Source organism: Eptesicus fuscus, chromosome 10 (genome assembly GCF_027574615.1).
Source record: "Eptesicus fuscus isolate TK198812 chromosome 10, DD_ASM_mEF_20220401, whole genome shotgun sequence".
Classification (NCBI taxonomy): domain Eukaryota; kingdom Metazoa; phylum Chordata; class Mammalia; order Chiroptera; family Vespertilionidae; genus Eptesicus; species Eptesicus fuscus.
Window position 1 is genome coordinate 7,326,077 of NC_072482.1, and position 16,891 is coordinate 7,342,967.

At 44.1% G+C, this 16,891-nt stretch overlaps 2 protein-coding genes across 3 annotated transcripts in view; one reads left to right on the forward strand and one right to left on the reverse strand.

The window, feature by feature from the left end:
• The window catches only part of TMEM217B (transmembrane protein 217B), a 53,478-nt gene extending 37,943 nt beyond the window's left edge, over positions 1-15,535 (reverse strand). Inside the window, exon 1 of one of the 2 annotated variants that reach the window (XM_008152028.3) lies at positions 15,464-15,535. The gene's annotated coding sequence lies outside the window, so the exon portion shown is untranslated. The remainder of the gene's footprint in view (positions 1-15,463) is intronic. The other variant, XM_028161203.2, reaches the window with a different exon arrangement.
• A 159-nt stretch (positions 15,536-15,694) lies between these two features.
• TBC1D22B (TBC1 domain family member 22B) overlaps positions 15,695-16,891 on the forward strand; it is an 80,585-nt gene continuing 79,388 nt past the window's right edge. The window contains exon 1 of the mRNA XM_008151957.3: positions 15,695-15,870. Within this exon, the coding sequence (XP_008150179.1) occupies positions 15,815-15,870 (56 nt within the window). The 5' untranslated portion in view covers positions 15,695-15,814. The remainder of the gene's footprint in view (positions 15,871-16,891) is intronic.

Sequence of the window (16,891 nt, forward strand, 5' to 3'; positions counted from 1 at the left end):
ACCCAAGTGGAGGCCCTGGTATCTGGAATTTATTTTCCTTCTACAATTGAAATTTTGTAGTCTGGAGTGGAGCCAAGCCTGCTGCTCCCTCCGGGGTGGCAGCCATTTCTGTGGCAGTGAATTCACCTTCTACAATTGAAACTTTGTAGCCTTAAGCAGGTGAGTCCGGCCAGGGTGTGCGGAAAGCTTTGCTTCCCCTGTTGCCACCAGCAACCCTGGCCTGCTCTCTCAAGCTCCATTCTGCCGCCATTTGTTTGAATTTGTTTACCTTCTATAATTGAAACTTTGTAGCTTGAGTGGAGGCTTAGGCCTGCAACGGCTATGGAAATCTTGGCTTGCTCTGTTACCTGGGAAACCTTGCTCTCTGTGGCTGTAGCCATCTTGGATGGGGTTAATTTGCATACTTGCTCTGATTGGCTGGTGGGCGTGGCTTGGCTGGTGGGCGTGGCTTATGTAGCAGAGTGATGGTTGATTTGCATATTACCATTTTATTAGAGAGGATAACTGATACTATCCTCGCCTGTGTGGCTCAGTTGGTTGAGCATCATCCTGTGCACCAAAAGGTCATGTCTATCAGCCTTTCCATGATGGCCACGGGAGAGAGGCTGGTCCTGTTCCTGACACTAGGTTCTACATCTGGATTCTGAGGCACCCCTGAGAGCCAGAGGAGCCCCAGGAAAAACAGAGGTTGGATCTCCTTCTAACCTGGCAGTATCAGACCAATTTAATTAGTTTATGGTTTGTTTTTTTTAATGAAAATGGTTACTCTGTATATATACAAGCTTGATTTCTTAGAGACATAACTTCTACATTTTCTTATAAAACATCCATCCACTTAATAGAAAGCTACTAAGATAATTTATGATGTCTTCTCACACCCTTTTCCTTGACATGTTTATTAAAAAAAAAAAAAAAAAGTAAGATCTGACTCAGTCCTCTTCCTTAAGGAGTTAGAAATTCTATCCCTTGCTGGAGTCACATAGAACTCCCAAGTTCAGCAAATCTTGGAATCCTAGGGAAGGGTTTGAACTTTGTGTTGGTGTTATCACTGTGAGAAGTTTCACGTTCAAGCCTCAGTTGTCCTACAGCTTAGTCCCAAAGGCAATGGTTTATAGCTCAGTTAACCCATGCAGCTAACCCATTACACATCCTGTCCCTCCAGAGTCTGGGAGGGAGTCAAACACAGGTCCCAATGTGGGCAGAACCAGACACCTCTCCATTCCCTCAAGAGCAGGAAAATCCCACTTGCTGTAGGAGTTGGGATCCATTTCCTTCTCCCTCAACTTTTTTAAGTCAACACCCTCCCACTCACCCACATAATCTAGACCTCTGCTTTAAGAGCCTAGATTGTCCAAAACTCAAAATGGATAAATGACTTAAATGTAATTGGAAAACCATAAAGTGGAAGAGATGGGCAGTCCTTTTAAATCTACAAAGAGAAAATGCCTGTCATGCTTTGGTAGTGAATCAACAAGCAGGGAAACCAGCCCCAATTCTGAATGAGGTCATCGTGACAGTAAATCACATTGCTGCGTACAAAGTCCTCATGATCAGACTCTGATCCAGCTTTCCTGGGGCGTCTCTCAGCATTGCTTCTCATGTTTTCAATGTTCTCACTTGCTCAAACTTTTTTTCTCCCCTTCTCCAACTGGCTCACCCTTACTCATCCCTCAGCGTCATTTGAATCCTCAAAAAGGTGTCAGGGCTCTAGGTTGGCATCTGTAATTCTCTTGGCCTCTGTAATTCCAAGTGGGAGTGTGCCAGGAAGCTCTCCTCCATGTTTATCTCTTCCACAGGAAGGAAATAATTTTTCCAGAACCCTCAGCAGTCTTCCCCTCAGCACTCATTGGTTAGAACTGGGCCATGTGGCTACCCAGAGCTGCAGGGGAGGCTGGGGAAGCAAGTTCCCAGCAAAGCAGAGTAGGATTGCCATATGGTTTAGACCAGGGGTCCTCAAACTTTTTAAACAGGGGGCCAGTTCATTGTCCCTCAGACCGTTGGAGGGCCGGACTATAGTTTAAAAAAAACTATGAACAAATTCCTATGCACACTGCACATATCTTATTTTGAAGTAAAAAATCAAAACGGCAAAAACACCCGCATGTGGCACGTGGGCCGTAGTTTGAGGACGCCTGGTTTAGACAAATCATGATTTATGCCCAGACTGGGAACACAGTTGCCACACCTCTCTAAAAAATGAGTCCCCTTAACAAGGAAAGCGGGAGGAAATGGCTACTGAAGTCTACCATAGAGATCTTGCTCCATTAACTGTCCCTTCTGCTTCATTAACATGGCAGGAAATCTTATTATCTGTTTGTCCCTTCTTCCACAGACACACAACTGTGAGATATACACATGGTTGGCCATATGTTTGCTTTTCCCAGATTCTCTTGAAGCTGAGTGTGGCCATGTGACCAATTTTTAAGGATGAGTCGAAAGGGGAAGAAATAAATATAACCACCAAGGATTATGTAAAAAGTCATACCCTACCTTGCCCTCATCCTGATGGCTAAAATGTGGATGTGGTGGGAGGCCATGTTGGACCAACTGGGTGAGGACATGATGGGACATAGAGACAAGGAGCCCAGGCCCCTGAAAATTTCACAGAGCAGAGCTGCTACTCCAGCTTCAGCTTCTACATGAGAAAAACTTTAAACATCTATTATGTTTAAAACACTGTTATTTTACAGCCACACTTATATCCTAATAAACAGAACTCCCTCCAATGTCTGACTATATGCATGCTAAAGTCTCTCCCACCTCAAACAATCTCTCCCTTGACCCTGTTTTCTTCCAATTTCCAGTCCATCTTTCTCTGTTAGAGCAAGCAATAGATATCAACTCTTGGCTGATTTAAGCAGAAAAGGATTGTGGAAAGGGCTAGAGACATATTATTTATTGCCACAATAATGCCACATAAACAACCACAAAAAAACCTCAGTGGCATCTAACATGAACAGTATTTAGTTCACAAGTCTGGGTTTCAGCTTATGTGGGGCTGCGTTGAGCTGGGCTGATCTCAGCTGGACTTAACTCAAATGTCTGGGGTCAACTCCTGGTTAGCTGTAGAGCTCTGTTGATTTTGGCTGAGCTCATCCATGTATCTGAAGCTCATTTGGCTGTTGGCTGACTAGGATGGCCTCTGCTGGGATAACTCTGCCACATGACTCTCATCATTCAACAGGCTAGCCAAGACATGTTCTAAAGACAATGGCAGAGGACAGCAGTGAGAGTGCTTCAGATTGAATGTGTGTTTCCCCAAAATTCAGATGTTGAAAACTTAATACCAAAGGTGATGGTATTAGAAGGTGGGGCCTTTGGGAAGTGATTAGGTCATGAGGGTGGAGCCCTCCTGAGTGAAATTAGTGTCTTTATAAAAGAGGTCCCAGAGAGATCTCCTGCTCCCTCCACTATGTGAGAATACAGTGAGAAGTCAGCAGTCTGCAACATGGAAGAGAACCTTTATCTTATTTTTTTAAATATATATTTATTGATTTCAGAGAGGAAGGGAGAGGGAGAGATAGAAATATGAATGATGAGAGAAAATCAGTGATCGGCTGCCTCCTGCACGCCGCCTACTTGGGATTGAGCCTGAAACCCGGGCATGTGCCCTTGACCAGAATTGAACCCAGGATCTTTCAGTCTGCAGGTTGATGCTCTATCCATTGAGTCAAACCAGCTAGGGCTGGAAGAGAGCCTTAATGAGAACCTAACCATACTGGCATCCTGATCTTGGACTTCCAGCCTCCAGAACTATGAGAAATAAATTTCTGTGGTTTATAAGCCACTCAGTGAGTGGTATTTTGCAGTAACAGCCCAAAGGGACTAAGACAAAGAGCAAGCCCAATCATACAAGTGCTTGTCATACCTTTGCTTGTGTAAATAAATGGATATTTGCTAACATCCATTGACCAAAACAAGTCACAAGGGTGAGTTCAGAGTCAATATGGGAAGGTCTGACAAGATAACGGATGTAGGGAGAGGTGAAGAATTGAGTCCATTAATGCACTCAATCTACCACACCACATTCAGAGGTTTTGCTTTTAGGATAGTAGCCAACATCACACCACAGAGCTGGGCCACTGAAGACATTGTTACTGCCACTGATGAGCATTTGATGCCATGGTTACAGAGAGACCTGTTAGTACCAGACCCTGGGTGTTGCTGCCACGACTGGCACTGTCCACCAAAAGAATGGATTTTTTTCTGCTTCTGCTTCTTTGCATTGCAAGCTCCTCCTGATTCAAAGTCTATGTTGGGCAGATTTTATTAGCAGAGCCTATGACACATGCACATGACTTAGTTCACAAGGGAGGTTGGAAAAGTGGGGAAGGAGCTGGTATATTTAGCTAGAATACTGGGAGGTGGGCTCTGCTCCCCACAAAGTTTCATACAGTGGAAAATTGTCACATATGGAAAAGGGACTTATGTCATGAGCCACTAAAAAAACAAAAAACCAACAAAACAGAACAAGGAGGAAGAGGAAGAGGGGGAGGAGGGAGAGGAATATGCTAGTCTCTCATTCTTTTCACAAATAAGCTTCTTAAATACTCCTATCTCACTTTCTCCTCTATTTCACTTCTGTAATAATTATTGCCACACTAATAATGTAAAATTCAGTGGTTTACAAGCACAAGCATCTGTTTTTCTAGCTCGTGCTTCAGGATGACTGGGCTCGTTTCTAGGCTTCTATTGGGCATTTGTCTGCTCTACTCTTCTCTTGTCCTCCTTGGACCAGCAGCCCCCGCCGCCCAGGGTATGTTCTTCTCATGGTGAATAATAGGAGTACAAGAGATGAGTGGAACATCACTTTTGCTCACATTCCATTGGCAAGAAGTCTAACAGGGAAATATAATCCATCCACCTTCATGTACTGCAAGGTCATGTGGCGAGAAGGAGTGAAAATGTGAGAAGAATAATCCAGTCCACCACAACTCTTCATCGGCTTCTGACTCCACCGAGCCATTTGGGTCAACAATAACCCAATTGCCAAATCAAACAGACAGTTTCCTGTTTGGGGTGTCCGTTAAAGCTGAAATTCCATTATATAGTAAAGTAGGTGTTAAAAGTTTGACAAATTAGTTTACCTGTTTTTACTTATGTAGACACATTTGTGTAATTCAAATTAAGTATCCATGAAAAGTTTAATTTCACAGAAAAGTTTTCCATAGGCATTTACTGTAATTTTGAATTTTTGCTGATTAGGTCTAGTAAATGGATGCATTCACCAGTCACTGAGAGTAAACAAATGCACACAGCTGGGTGGCTTAGCACATGTGGCAACATCGGGGGCACATATTAAAACTACTGCAGAAAGTCACTCCACCAGAAAACAGAACCAATTACTGTGTGATTCAGTGTCATCACGTACTAATCATTCACTGAACACTATTTACAAGCAGTGACTCCTTAATTTAAATATGTATACTATAGTTGTAGATATGTAATATTTATGTATGTCGGTGAAATTACTACACGGCTTTTTCCAACATATGGCCTATTCACTAAAGTTTGTTGAAAATAACAGTGAATGAATAACAAGAAAAAAACACCTGTTAGTTTAATTATAAGCAAATCTTGTTAAAAGCATTTAAAAATTAACAGGGTATTAATTTTCACATATGAAATATGGACCAGAAATTTTGTCCATTAAATCCAAAGTTTGTTAAATTAAGGTCTGCAAAATCAAGGGTGTGTGCCTGGAATATAAAGATCCTCAATAAAAGCTAGTTGGATGGAAGCATTCATTTCTACTGATAGTCTGTCAATGACCTGGTGAAGTGCTTTACTGAACTGAGGCCAACCTTAAGTGAAATCATAACAGTTTTTATAGCCCTTTATCATCTCCAGGTGTTCCCCTTCTTTCATTTACCCAGTACCCTTCTCTTCTCTCTCCCTATCCTAATATCAAAATCTGCTCCTAGAGACTTCTTTTATATCAAAGGAGCACAAAACCAAGAGATGGGAAACCTGGGTTCCTGGTCATCTTTATTATTGACTAGCCTGACGGTCCTTGGGCAATTTCTTCCTCTCTGAGCTTTAGACTCCTCATTTGTAAAACCACTTTGAATGTCCCTGCCAATTATTAAGGGGCTCTGTAAGAATCTCTCTAGAAGGTGACACATAAGGAATTGCAACAGAGAAGGGAAAATGGGTGGCTATGGGCCAGGGATGGAGGGAGACCAACTCTCCTAGAACTGCTATAACAAATTGCCACAAATTTGGTGGCATAAAACAACAGCAATTTGATCTCTCACGTTCTGGAAGCAGGAATACCAAAATGAAAGTGTTGGCAGGGTCACTCTCCCTCTGAAGGCTTTCGAGGAGAATCTTTCCTTGCCTCTTCTGGGTCCTGGTGGCTTCAGGCATTCCTTGGCTTGTGGCTTCATCACTCCCTCTGTCCTCATGTTCACATTGCCTTCTCCTTTTCTGTCTGTGTCTGCTCTCTTATAAGGACACTTATCATTGGATTTATGGTCCACTGAGTAAACCAGGATGACCTCTTCTCAAAATTCTTAACTTAATTATATCCACAAAAACCCTTTTTCCAAATAAGGCAATATTCACATGTTTCAGGGATTTCAATGTGGACATATCTTATTTTGGTAGATCACCATTCAACCTACTATATACTTATTTGTACGTTTTGAATTAGTATCATGTACAAAGTTATGAAAGAAAGGAAGGAAAGTAGGAAGGAAAAAAGAAAGCTTATATGTAACTGAACAGGCACTAAAGTTTCTACTTTCCTGCCTCATGTTCAACCCAATTTTGTTCTTAAAGAACCTGGCTTTGAAACAACTCCCCACCTCCTGTCCCAATTTTTATTTACTGTTGAAACCATGTTCTAGGAAATGAAAATGGAACTCTCATCCCAAGCAGGTGGAATAAGGAAGTAATAAAACCATTTTGAAAAACAACTGGGTTCTATTTTGCAAAGTTTAATATATGTATACATTCCAGACCAGCAATTCCACTCCTAACACATCAATATCCTAGAGAAACCTTTCTACTTGTCCACTTAACCAGGAGACATGGATACAAATGTTCATAGCAGCAGAGTCCACAGTAGCACAAAACGTGAAACAACTAAATGCCAATCAATAATAACATGGATAAACTGTGCTATTTAGAAAAAGGAGTATTATACAGTAGTGAAATGACTGAACTATAGCTACACTCAATGACATGGTTAAATCTCAACACCATAATGTTGGTTAAAAGAAACAAGCAACAGAAGAATAGATACAATATAATATCATGAATATAAACAATATATTATTTATGGTTACAAACATAGCTGAAAAAACATAAAGAAAAACAAGAGGATGAGGACATCCAAGATATTGGCAAAGTAGGTGGAAGATACATTCACCTCCTCCCAGGACAAAAATGCAATTACAACTAAATTATAGAACAACCATTCTGAATAACCAACTGAAGATTAACTGAAGAGAAATATTATAACCAAGGATTTACAGAAGAAGACACATTGAGACTGGTAAGAAGGGCAAAGGGCTGGCCCTGCTCCCACAGGCAGTGGCTGAGGTTCCAAAGTGACTGTATAGCCTGAAAAGCTGCAGGGGGTTCCCCTGAGAAGTATGGGAGTCTCAAGGCAGGCTCCCCAGCCCAGAGCACCAGAGTTAAGAATTACCCACATAACATCTGGCTGTGAAAATCAGCAAGGATTCTGTCAGGGAGAGACAGAGGTTTGCTAGAAAAATAGGAACCTTTTTAAGGAGCCAACACACAAAATTTTGTTCAAAGCCTCCGGCAGATTGGTTAGGGTTAAAACTTGGGGGAGTGAGCCTGCAAATGAGGCATGTGCCCTTGACCGGAATCAAACCCAGGGTCCTTCAGTCTGCAGGCTGATGCTCTATCCACTAAACAAACCAACCAGGGCATCTAGGTGCCTTAAAGCAGTGGTTTTTAAACTTTCCAACAAAAGCACTTATTAAGAAATATACTTTAATTACAACCAAGTATACACAGAAACACATACACACAAATGTATAAGTCTATATAAAGTTGAAACAAAAATTTTACAGAACTATTCCTATCCACATGCATGCAACAACACTCTGATCTTTTCTATTCCTGTCTATTCTATTTCATTGAAGGTACCGGCCTTTAAATTTCAGACAATTCTCCAAGAGTTGACAAATTGTATTTTGAAAAAGGCTGCATTAGAGACGATTTTGTGCATGGTAATTGGAAAAGAATGTTAACTGGGCACTGTTTGAATTAAAAATAACTGGGCACAACAATTGAAGAATATTCACATACTGGAAAACGATATTGCATTTAAGTTGAGTAAACTAAAGCATCATGCATCAACAGAATGCTGAATGAAGAAAGCCAGTTGCTGAAGCATATGTACAGTGTGATGCTATTTTAAAGTTTCAAAACATGAAAAACATGTTGTTTATGGATATGCACATATGTCGTGAAAGTCTAAAACATGCATGAGAATGCTAAGCACACAACTCAGGATTGTGGCTTCCACTGGAGAGAGGAAGGGAAGGGGATCAAGGAGAGGCAAAAGGGGACTTTAATTGTACCATAAGATTTTTTGTTTTGTTTCTTAACCTTGTTTTTATATGTTATTTATTCTTTATTCGTTAGGGGTTGGCAAATTGCCACCTATGAGCCAAATCTGTTTTTGTATAGCCTGTTAGCTAAGAATGGTTTTTACATTTTAAAAAAAATTTATTGATTTTAAAGAGAGAGGAAGGGCAGGGGTGGGGAGGAAGAGAGAGAGAGAGATTGACTGATTTGTTGTTCCACTTATTTATGCATTCACTAGAGGCCTGGTGCACGAATTTGTGCATGGGTGGGGTCCGGCCGGCACGCCTCAATCGGGGCCTATTGGGCCGGGCCAGCTGTGGGGAGGGGATGCAGGAGGTTGGTCGGCTGGCCCTTCCCCCAATCAGGGTGGGGGGCAATCGGGGTGGGGTAGGATGGGGGGAGGGGCCATGGGCATTGGCCGGTCAGCCCTGCCCCCTGGCTGAACTCCCAGTCGAGGGGACGATTTGCATATTAGCCATTTATTGTATAGGACTAGTGTCCCGGTGCATGAAATTCGTGCATGGGGGGGCGGGTGTCCCTCAGCCCGGCCTGTACCCTCTCCAATCTGGGACCCCTTGAAGGATGTCCTACTGCCGGTTTACAGGGATCAGGCCAAAACTGGCAAGTCAGACATCCCTCTTGCAACCCGGGACTGCTGGCTCCTAACCGCTCACCTGCCTGCCTGCCTGATTGCCCCTAACCACTCTGCATGACGGCCTGCTTGCCCCCAACTGCCCCCCGCCACCAGCCTGATCACCCCCAACTGCCTCCTGTGCCAGCATGCTCACCCCAAACTTCCCCCCCACCGCTGTCCTGATCAACCCCAACTGACCCCCACTGATGACCTGCTCATCCCCAACTGGCCCCCCTGCTGGTCTGCTCACTCCCAACTGCCCCCCCCTGCCATCCTGATCACCCCCAATGCGCCCCCCCGCACTGGCCTGATCACCCACAACTGCCATCCCATCCTGGCCTGATCACCCACAACTGCCCTCCCCTCTTGGCCTCTAACTGCCTCTATCTCGGCCCTGCCACCATGGCTTTGTCCAGAAGAACGTCCGGAAGGTCTCCTGGAAGGTCTCCCAGTCTTATTAGCATATTATCCTTTTATTAGTATAGATAGAGGCCTGGTGCACAGGTGGGGGCCGGCTGTTTTGCCCTGAAGGCTGTCCCGGATCAGGGTGGGAGTTCCCTTGGGGCATGGGGCAGCCTGGGCGAGGGGCCTGTGGTGGTTTTCAGGCCGGCCACACCCCCATGGGGTGAGGGTCCCTGCCGGGGGGCGTGGCCAGCCTGGGTGAGGGGCTGAGGGCTGTTTGCAGGCTGGCCAAGCCCCCCCAGCGGGGACCCTCACCCGATGGGAGTGTGGCCAGCTGAGGGCCGTTTTCAGGCTGGCCATACCCACCGGTGACCCAGGCTCCCAGCCCCTCCTTCAATGGCGGCCAGGGCGGGCGGGAAGCTTGGCTTCCTCCATCGCCGGGGGCAACCCAAGCATCCTGCTTGCTCCAGCTCCATGGCCACCTCCATCTTTGTTAGGTTAATTTGCATACCCACTCCTGATTGGCTGGTGGGCATAGTGGAGTGATGGTCAATTTGCATGTTTCTCTTTTATTAATGTAGATTGGTTGCTTCTTATATGTGCCCTGACCAGGGATCAAAACGCACAACTTTGGCATACTGGGAGAACCCTCTAACCAACTGAGTTACCTGACCAGGCAGGGCTACATTTTTGTTGTTGTTGTTGTTGAAAAAATTAAAAGAAGAAGATTTTGTGAGATGTGAAAATTACATAAAATTTTCATGCCCACCAATAAAGTTTTGTTGGAACACAGCCACACTAGTTTATTTTCATATTGCTATGGTTGCTTTCATGCTTCAACAGCAGAGTTGAATAGCTGTATCAGAGATTGTAGAGCCTGCAAAGCTGATAATATTTACTGTCTGACCCTCTAGTTTGCCAGTCCCTGGTTTATTGTGTAACATATAGTTCACAATAATTTAAGAAGTAGTAGCATTAAAGAAAAATTCCAGAAATAAAAAGACGTATAATTCTACCATCTAACAAAATTTGATTATTTTTTTTCTAGTCTTTTTTTTTTTAATATATTTTATTGATTTTTTACAGAGAGGAAGGGAGAGGCATAGAGAGCTAGAAACATCGATGAGAGAGAAACCTCGACCAGCTGCCTCCTGCACACCCCCTACTGGGGATGTGCCCGCAACCAATGTACATGCCCTTGACCGGAATCGAACCTGGGACCTTTCAGTCCGCAGACCGACCCTCTATCCACCGAGCCAAACCGGTTTCGGCTCTAGTCTTTGACAAAACCAATATATTTTTATTGAAATCAGGCAAAGACATTGTGCATTCTGTGCCCCCCACCCCCGTGCATCATCTCATAAACATTTTTGATGTGCTATGTAGCATTCAAACTTACATATTTTAATGGCATAGCATGGTTCAAGATTACAAACCACACAGCATCATTTGTGAAACTACTACCTCATGTTTAAACTTTTATATTCCTTTCAGTTTCCTCCTGTTTATTATTGGTTACAAGGCAAGGAACATCTTTATACACAGAGCTTCACCCCCCTTCTTTTGATTTATTTTCTTAGAATAAATTCATAAGAAAGAAAATTAAAAATATATACATATATATTTGTATTGATCTCAGAGAGGAAAGAGAGGGAGAGAGAGAGAGAGATAGAAACATCAATGATGAGAGAGAACCACTGATTGGCTGCCTCCTGCACATCCCCTACTGGGGATCAAGCCCACAACCCAGGAATGTGTCCCTGACCGGAATTGAACCCATGACCCTTCTGTCCGCAGACCAATGCTCTAGCCCCTGAGCCAAACTGGCTAGGGCAAGAAAAAAAATTATTAATCTTCCCTCCACCCACCCTCACCCCCAAGTCTAACCACTCTCTACTTCCTCTCTTTACTCCAATAACTTCTTGCTTCTTCAGTCTTTTTTTTTTCTTTCTTATCTCTTTGCCTTCTATCATACAAGCGATCTCTCTCATTTGGCTCTTCCTAGTGTTTGCTTAGCTATCAAAAAAGCTCCCTTCTCTTAGATCCCAGCTTGACTCATCCCTTGGGCTGTCCAACATTCTGCAGTGCATTGTGAGAGCTGATTCTTGCTCTAATTTCTTAATCCTTCCTCTCATCACAAGGTCCACTCCACCCCCTTGCTGAGGTTAGAGTCTGCCAGTAGCTAAGTAATTGTTGGTAACAAGTCTAAAGGCTTTTTTCTCGATTCTATCTTCCCCATGGAGCTCATCCTCTGAAATTTCCTCTCTACTGTTCTTCAGGCCTTTCTTTCTTTTCCTGAAGGTCTTAGAACTTACCTCTTCCATAGAATTTTCTCTAAGAATTGGAATATACCCACTTCTTTTGAGTTCAGTTTAACCCACTCATAGCTCATCCCTTTTACTCTGCTTTGCCCTAACCTAAGTTGTTTTACTCTCCTTTGAGTGAATATGAACTTAAGGAAGGAAAAGTAAAAATTTGCAGGTGGACCACATTGAGAGTCTTCAATTTAAAGTTTCAAAATAACGAAACACTTGAGATAAATTCAAGAATTACAGGCCATACTGTTCTAGTAACAAAAGATCTACAAAGTGAGGTCCACAGAGCAGCAGCGTCATTGTCACCTGGGAACTTGTTAGAAATGCAAAATTTTAGGCTCCACCCAAAATCCACTGAATCAGAATCTAGGCTTTTAACATGATCTCCAGGTGACTGACATATATATTAAAGTCTGAGAATCACGTGTCTAGTGGTCCAGCAAATACCTGCCACTAGAGCCTCCATCAAAAATGTTCCAAGCACCACCTGGTAAACTCAAACTGATGAAGTTTACCTCTATGGGGCAGAGTTTGGGGTGAGGGTGATCTGGCTGCCACACCTAACACCCCTGTGATGAACAGGATTGACTCCATCGATCTCCTGGCTGGGTGGTGGCTTCTTTCCCTCATCATCCCAGGTACAGGTTCATTCCTCTAAAGCTACAAAGGGGTTTGAAGAGGACAATCTTTTCCAAAAGTTTAGGCAAGCTTCAACCAAGAGTATAGGCAAGCTTATAGAATCTTTGGTCAAGTGGACACATCCTACTGGAGGGTTAGAAAACATTTTCTGTAATCCTTTCCAACAAAAAACGGGCACGAACAACATAAAACCAAAAGATAATAATAATTTATACTCTCCATTATCTCACTCAATAAATATTAAGCGCCTACCATATGCCAAGCACTATTCTAGGTATTAGGGTTATAGCAGAGAACAAAACAGACACAATCCCTGCCTCAGTGAGTTTACATTCTGGGGGATGGAGATGGACAACACACAAGTACGTAATATAGCAGGCAGTGACAGTGCTTTAAGGAAAAATAGGGTGGTGGAGCCCACTATTTAAGACGCGTGGTCACAGAGGGCCTCCACAGGGTGAAGATACTTGGGAATATACCTACATGAAATGAAATCATCCAGGTACTTAGGAGAAGAGGAGGACATGGCTAACGCAAAGGCCTTGAGGTAGGAACACGCTTGGAGTGTTTAAGGAACAGCGAAAAGACCAATAAGTGCGGTTGGGGCAGACAGATTAAACAAGGAAGAGAGTGGAACCAAATCACATAGGGTCTTTAAGGAGCTTGGATTTTTAAAAAAATATATTTTATTGATTTTTTTTTTTAAAGGAAGGGAGAGGGATAGAGAGTTAGAAACATCGATGAGAGAAAAACATCAATCAGCTGCCTCCTGCACACTCCCTACTGGGTATGTGCCCGCAACCAAGGTGCATGCCCTTGACCGGAATCAAACCTGGGACCCTTGAGTCTGCAGGCCGACGCTCTATCCACTGAGCCAAACCGGTTAGGACAGGAGCTTGGATTTTATGGTAAGTGTGATTTTATGTCATTTCAAGGTATTGCACCTAGCGGAGTGATGTGCTCTGACTGAGAATTTAAAAGGCTCTCTCTGGCTGCTGTGTGGGGAATGGACTAAGGGGGCGGGAGTGGAGGCAGGGAGGCCTATAGGAGGCTGCTGTCAGGGTGTTGGTTGGTTTAGATTTGGGTGGTCATAGTGGTGGTGAGAGAAGTCACAACCATCTCAACTTCCCTGATAAAGTCTATAAGTCATTGCTAGATGACTTGAGTGATTTTTTAAAATCTTGGATGGGAAACTGGCTTAGATGTCGAAAACAAAGAAGAGGAATAATAGGGCTTCTTTGGGTTGAACACTGTTAACAGTATCCCCAGGGAATCTGCGTTATTTAACGTACCATAAAACATTAAGAAAAGGGAATAGTGTGAGACATTTTTTGGTACACAAATTATACTCTGCTTTCCACATGTGAACTAGCAAATCAACGGGGAGCTCCGCTGGAACATTTGTAAAGCCGTGTGAGGAGGCTAGGAAGGGACAGGTGACCTGCCACACGGACAAGTGTGAGACAGCTCACATGGTGGGAGACAGTTCTGATGACACCTTTAAGATAATGAACTCTGAACTGCCAAGTTGCAACTGAGGAAAGGAATCTAGAAGTCTCTACAGATTATTCCGTCAAGATATCATCAGATCTTGTAAAGTCCAAAATGCCAGTAATAAAGACAAAACATCTGCTTCAACAAAACCTCAGAAAACCCATCTTGGAGTTCAGTGTGTAGTGCTGGTCACTGTATTGCAAGAAAAAGAACAGCTAAAAAAAGAGCTAAAATGATGAAACGATAAGATTAAAAGGCTAAGAGTTTTTTTTTTTTTAAAAAAAGGATTAAATGCCCATAAAAGGTAACTATCTGAGACGAGATGAGATGAAAGTCTATAAAAACATGTAAGATCCAGGAAAAGTAAAAAAAAAGCCCTTTTCATACAATCCCATGATGGTGAAATTAAGGGGCAAAAGAAGCTGGAAAAGGGGAGTAATGCCTATGTAGAAAGAGGTTATTGGAGGGCATATAAGAGAAGGTCCTTTTTAGACAGGGGGTCCTAAATTGTCCTCCCATATATGAAAGGACACGTGTAGCTGTCAGCAGCATGGAGGACAAGGCCCCTCCGCAGTCCTTTGTTGGGACAGAAACTACGCTGGACTGGTGTGTGCTTCCTGCCCACGCCCTAATCCTGGAATATAACCACAGCAACTGGAAAAGAGCAAAAAACACAGTCATGACATTCAAAGCATTCAAAATGCTAACATTAAATCTCATTCTGAGTCAAAACTGGACTTAAATTCAAGAGTGAAAGATGTATAATAGGTTAATAAGAGAAATTCAGTCTGTTTGGGGACATATACTTAATCTTTGTGATTCATGACATGGAGATACACGATGTCCTCACAAGAAACGTTCCTTGGTAGTCTGAATCGGATGAATAAAATAAGAACATTTCCTGAATATTGTTTGTCAGCATCTGGTTCTCATAGTCAGAAAGCGGCAGTTACTGGTTGAAACAGGCGGTAGATCATTCGAATTTCACCCCCAGCACAAGGCCTTCAATAGCGTTCAATTAACAGAGAGACTTGCGATCCAACCGTTACTCACGTGAACCGTTACCAACCTCGGGCTATCGATCCTATGGGTCTTCGGTCACAGATTTAAAACAAACAAACAAACAAACAAACAAACACACAAACAAACAAACACACAAACTAACAAACAAAGCAAAACCCCAGCCAACCAACCAACCAACCAACCAACCAAACAAACAAACAAATAAACAAAAAGTCCCGGGTACAAAGGAAAAGGAAAAGCGGAGGCTAATAACCAGAGGTGTCGTTAAGTTTCAGGTCAAGACTTATGTATATAAAACATGTGCTCTCTTTTTCCAAACATATTAGATGCAAGGACCTCATTCCCCTCAAAAGAAAACAGTACCCCATCCTCCCCATGGGTCCTTTACCTGCTTCTTCCCCTCTCTAGCGGTGAGGAACTTTCAGCCCCGCCTCCCTGCTGTCCAAGCACCGCCTTCCCGTCCACCTGTGTGCCCAGCCCTTGACGTCACTGTTCGGCTTCAGCGGCCTACAGGATTCTGGCTCCTGATTGGTTCTCCCAACCACGGCCGGGCAGCCCACCAATGGCAGCGGCGCTGGATGGGGGCATGCCCACATCCAAGATGGCGCCCCCAGGACCTGGGAGCCGTTGACCGGCGGCGGGGAAGCGGCCTGGGTTGGCCCTCCGATTGCGGGATCCTGGGGGCATCTCGCCGGGTACCCCCCTGGCCCGCCTAGAAGGCCTTCCCTGGGCCCGAGCAATGGCGGCCGAGAATAGCAAGCAGTTTTGGAAGAGGAACGCCAAGCTGCCGGGGAGGTGAGCCCAGGACGCTGAGTGGAAGAGGGGATCGGACAAACCCTTCCAGATCCCAAGCCCTAAATCCCGCGGGCCTGGGGCGCCACCGACCCCGGGAGGCTATTTTGGCAGCCTGGGCTGGGGGAGCTGGAGCTGCTTGGTGGTGGCAGCGCAGCTGTCAGGCAGAGGAGCAGGCAGTGGGCTTCGGGGTGGCTGGGAGTGGGAGCAGACCGGATCTGGGGGCGGAGGGCTCGGGAGGGGCTGCCCTCCGCCTGGAGGTGGCTGAGTCCGGGCGTGAAGGAGTTGGGTGAGTAGCCATTCCCCGTCCTGGGTGAGGGGGGCCATCCCCAGACCTGCTTCTTACTTTAAACACAACTCCCTCTTGGGGGTCTCCACACGCACAGGTGGTGGTTTGCAGGAGGATGGCCCCTTCCCTACTCCCCCAATTCAGCACGTACGAATATTTTCCCTGGACTCCCTCAAGGTTCTGCTGGGAGCCTGGGACCGGCGGGAGGTGTGGGGGAGGTAGAGAAATGAGGAAAATTCTCAAGCTTGACCTTATTTCATCTTGAGTTGGCCCTTTCCCATTAGGAATTATTGCAGGGTGACCCAAGAATGGAGGTTATTTCTTTGACATTTTCTAAGGATTTGTTCAACCCCATGTGACTCCTTACCCCCATGCATTGTGATGTTCTTTTTGTGCAAAAATTTTTCATGCACTAAGTTTTTTCATTCTTCAGTTGTTGAGCTACTTCCTCCCCACCCCCTTTAGGTGTATGTTGAAATGCTTAGCAATTGTACATCCATCAATCTGCTGTTGGTTTACAGTTTCAATTTGCTTTGGGCAGAGTCCTGAGACGTATAAGGACAAGTGTATGTTTCAATTGTGAATTCAAGATTTCTGCCAGCTACAGTCTACTTGGTGATGAAATTCATGTTGTGCCCCACATGATACCTTTCCTAATTGATTCTGGGATAATCCTTTGAACTGTGGCTTTTTTTTTTTTTTTTTTAATATAGCAAAAGAGTAAAGAAGGTCAGT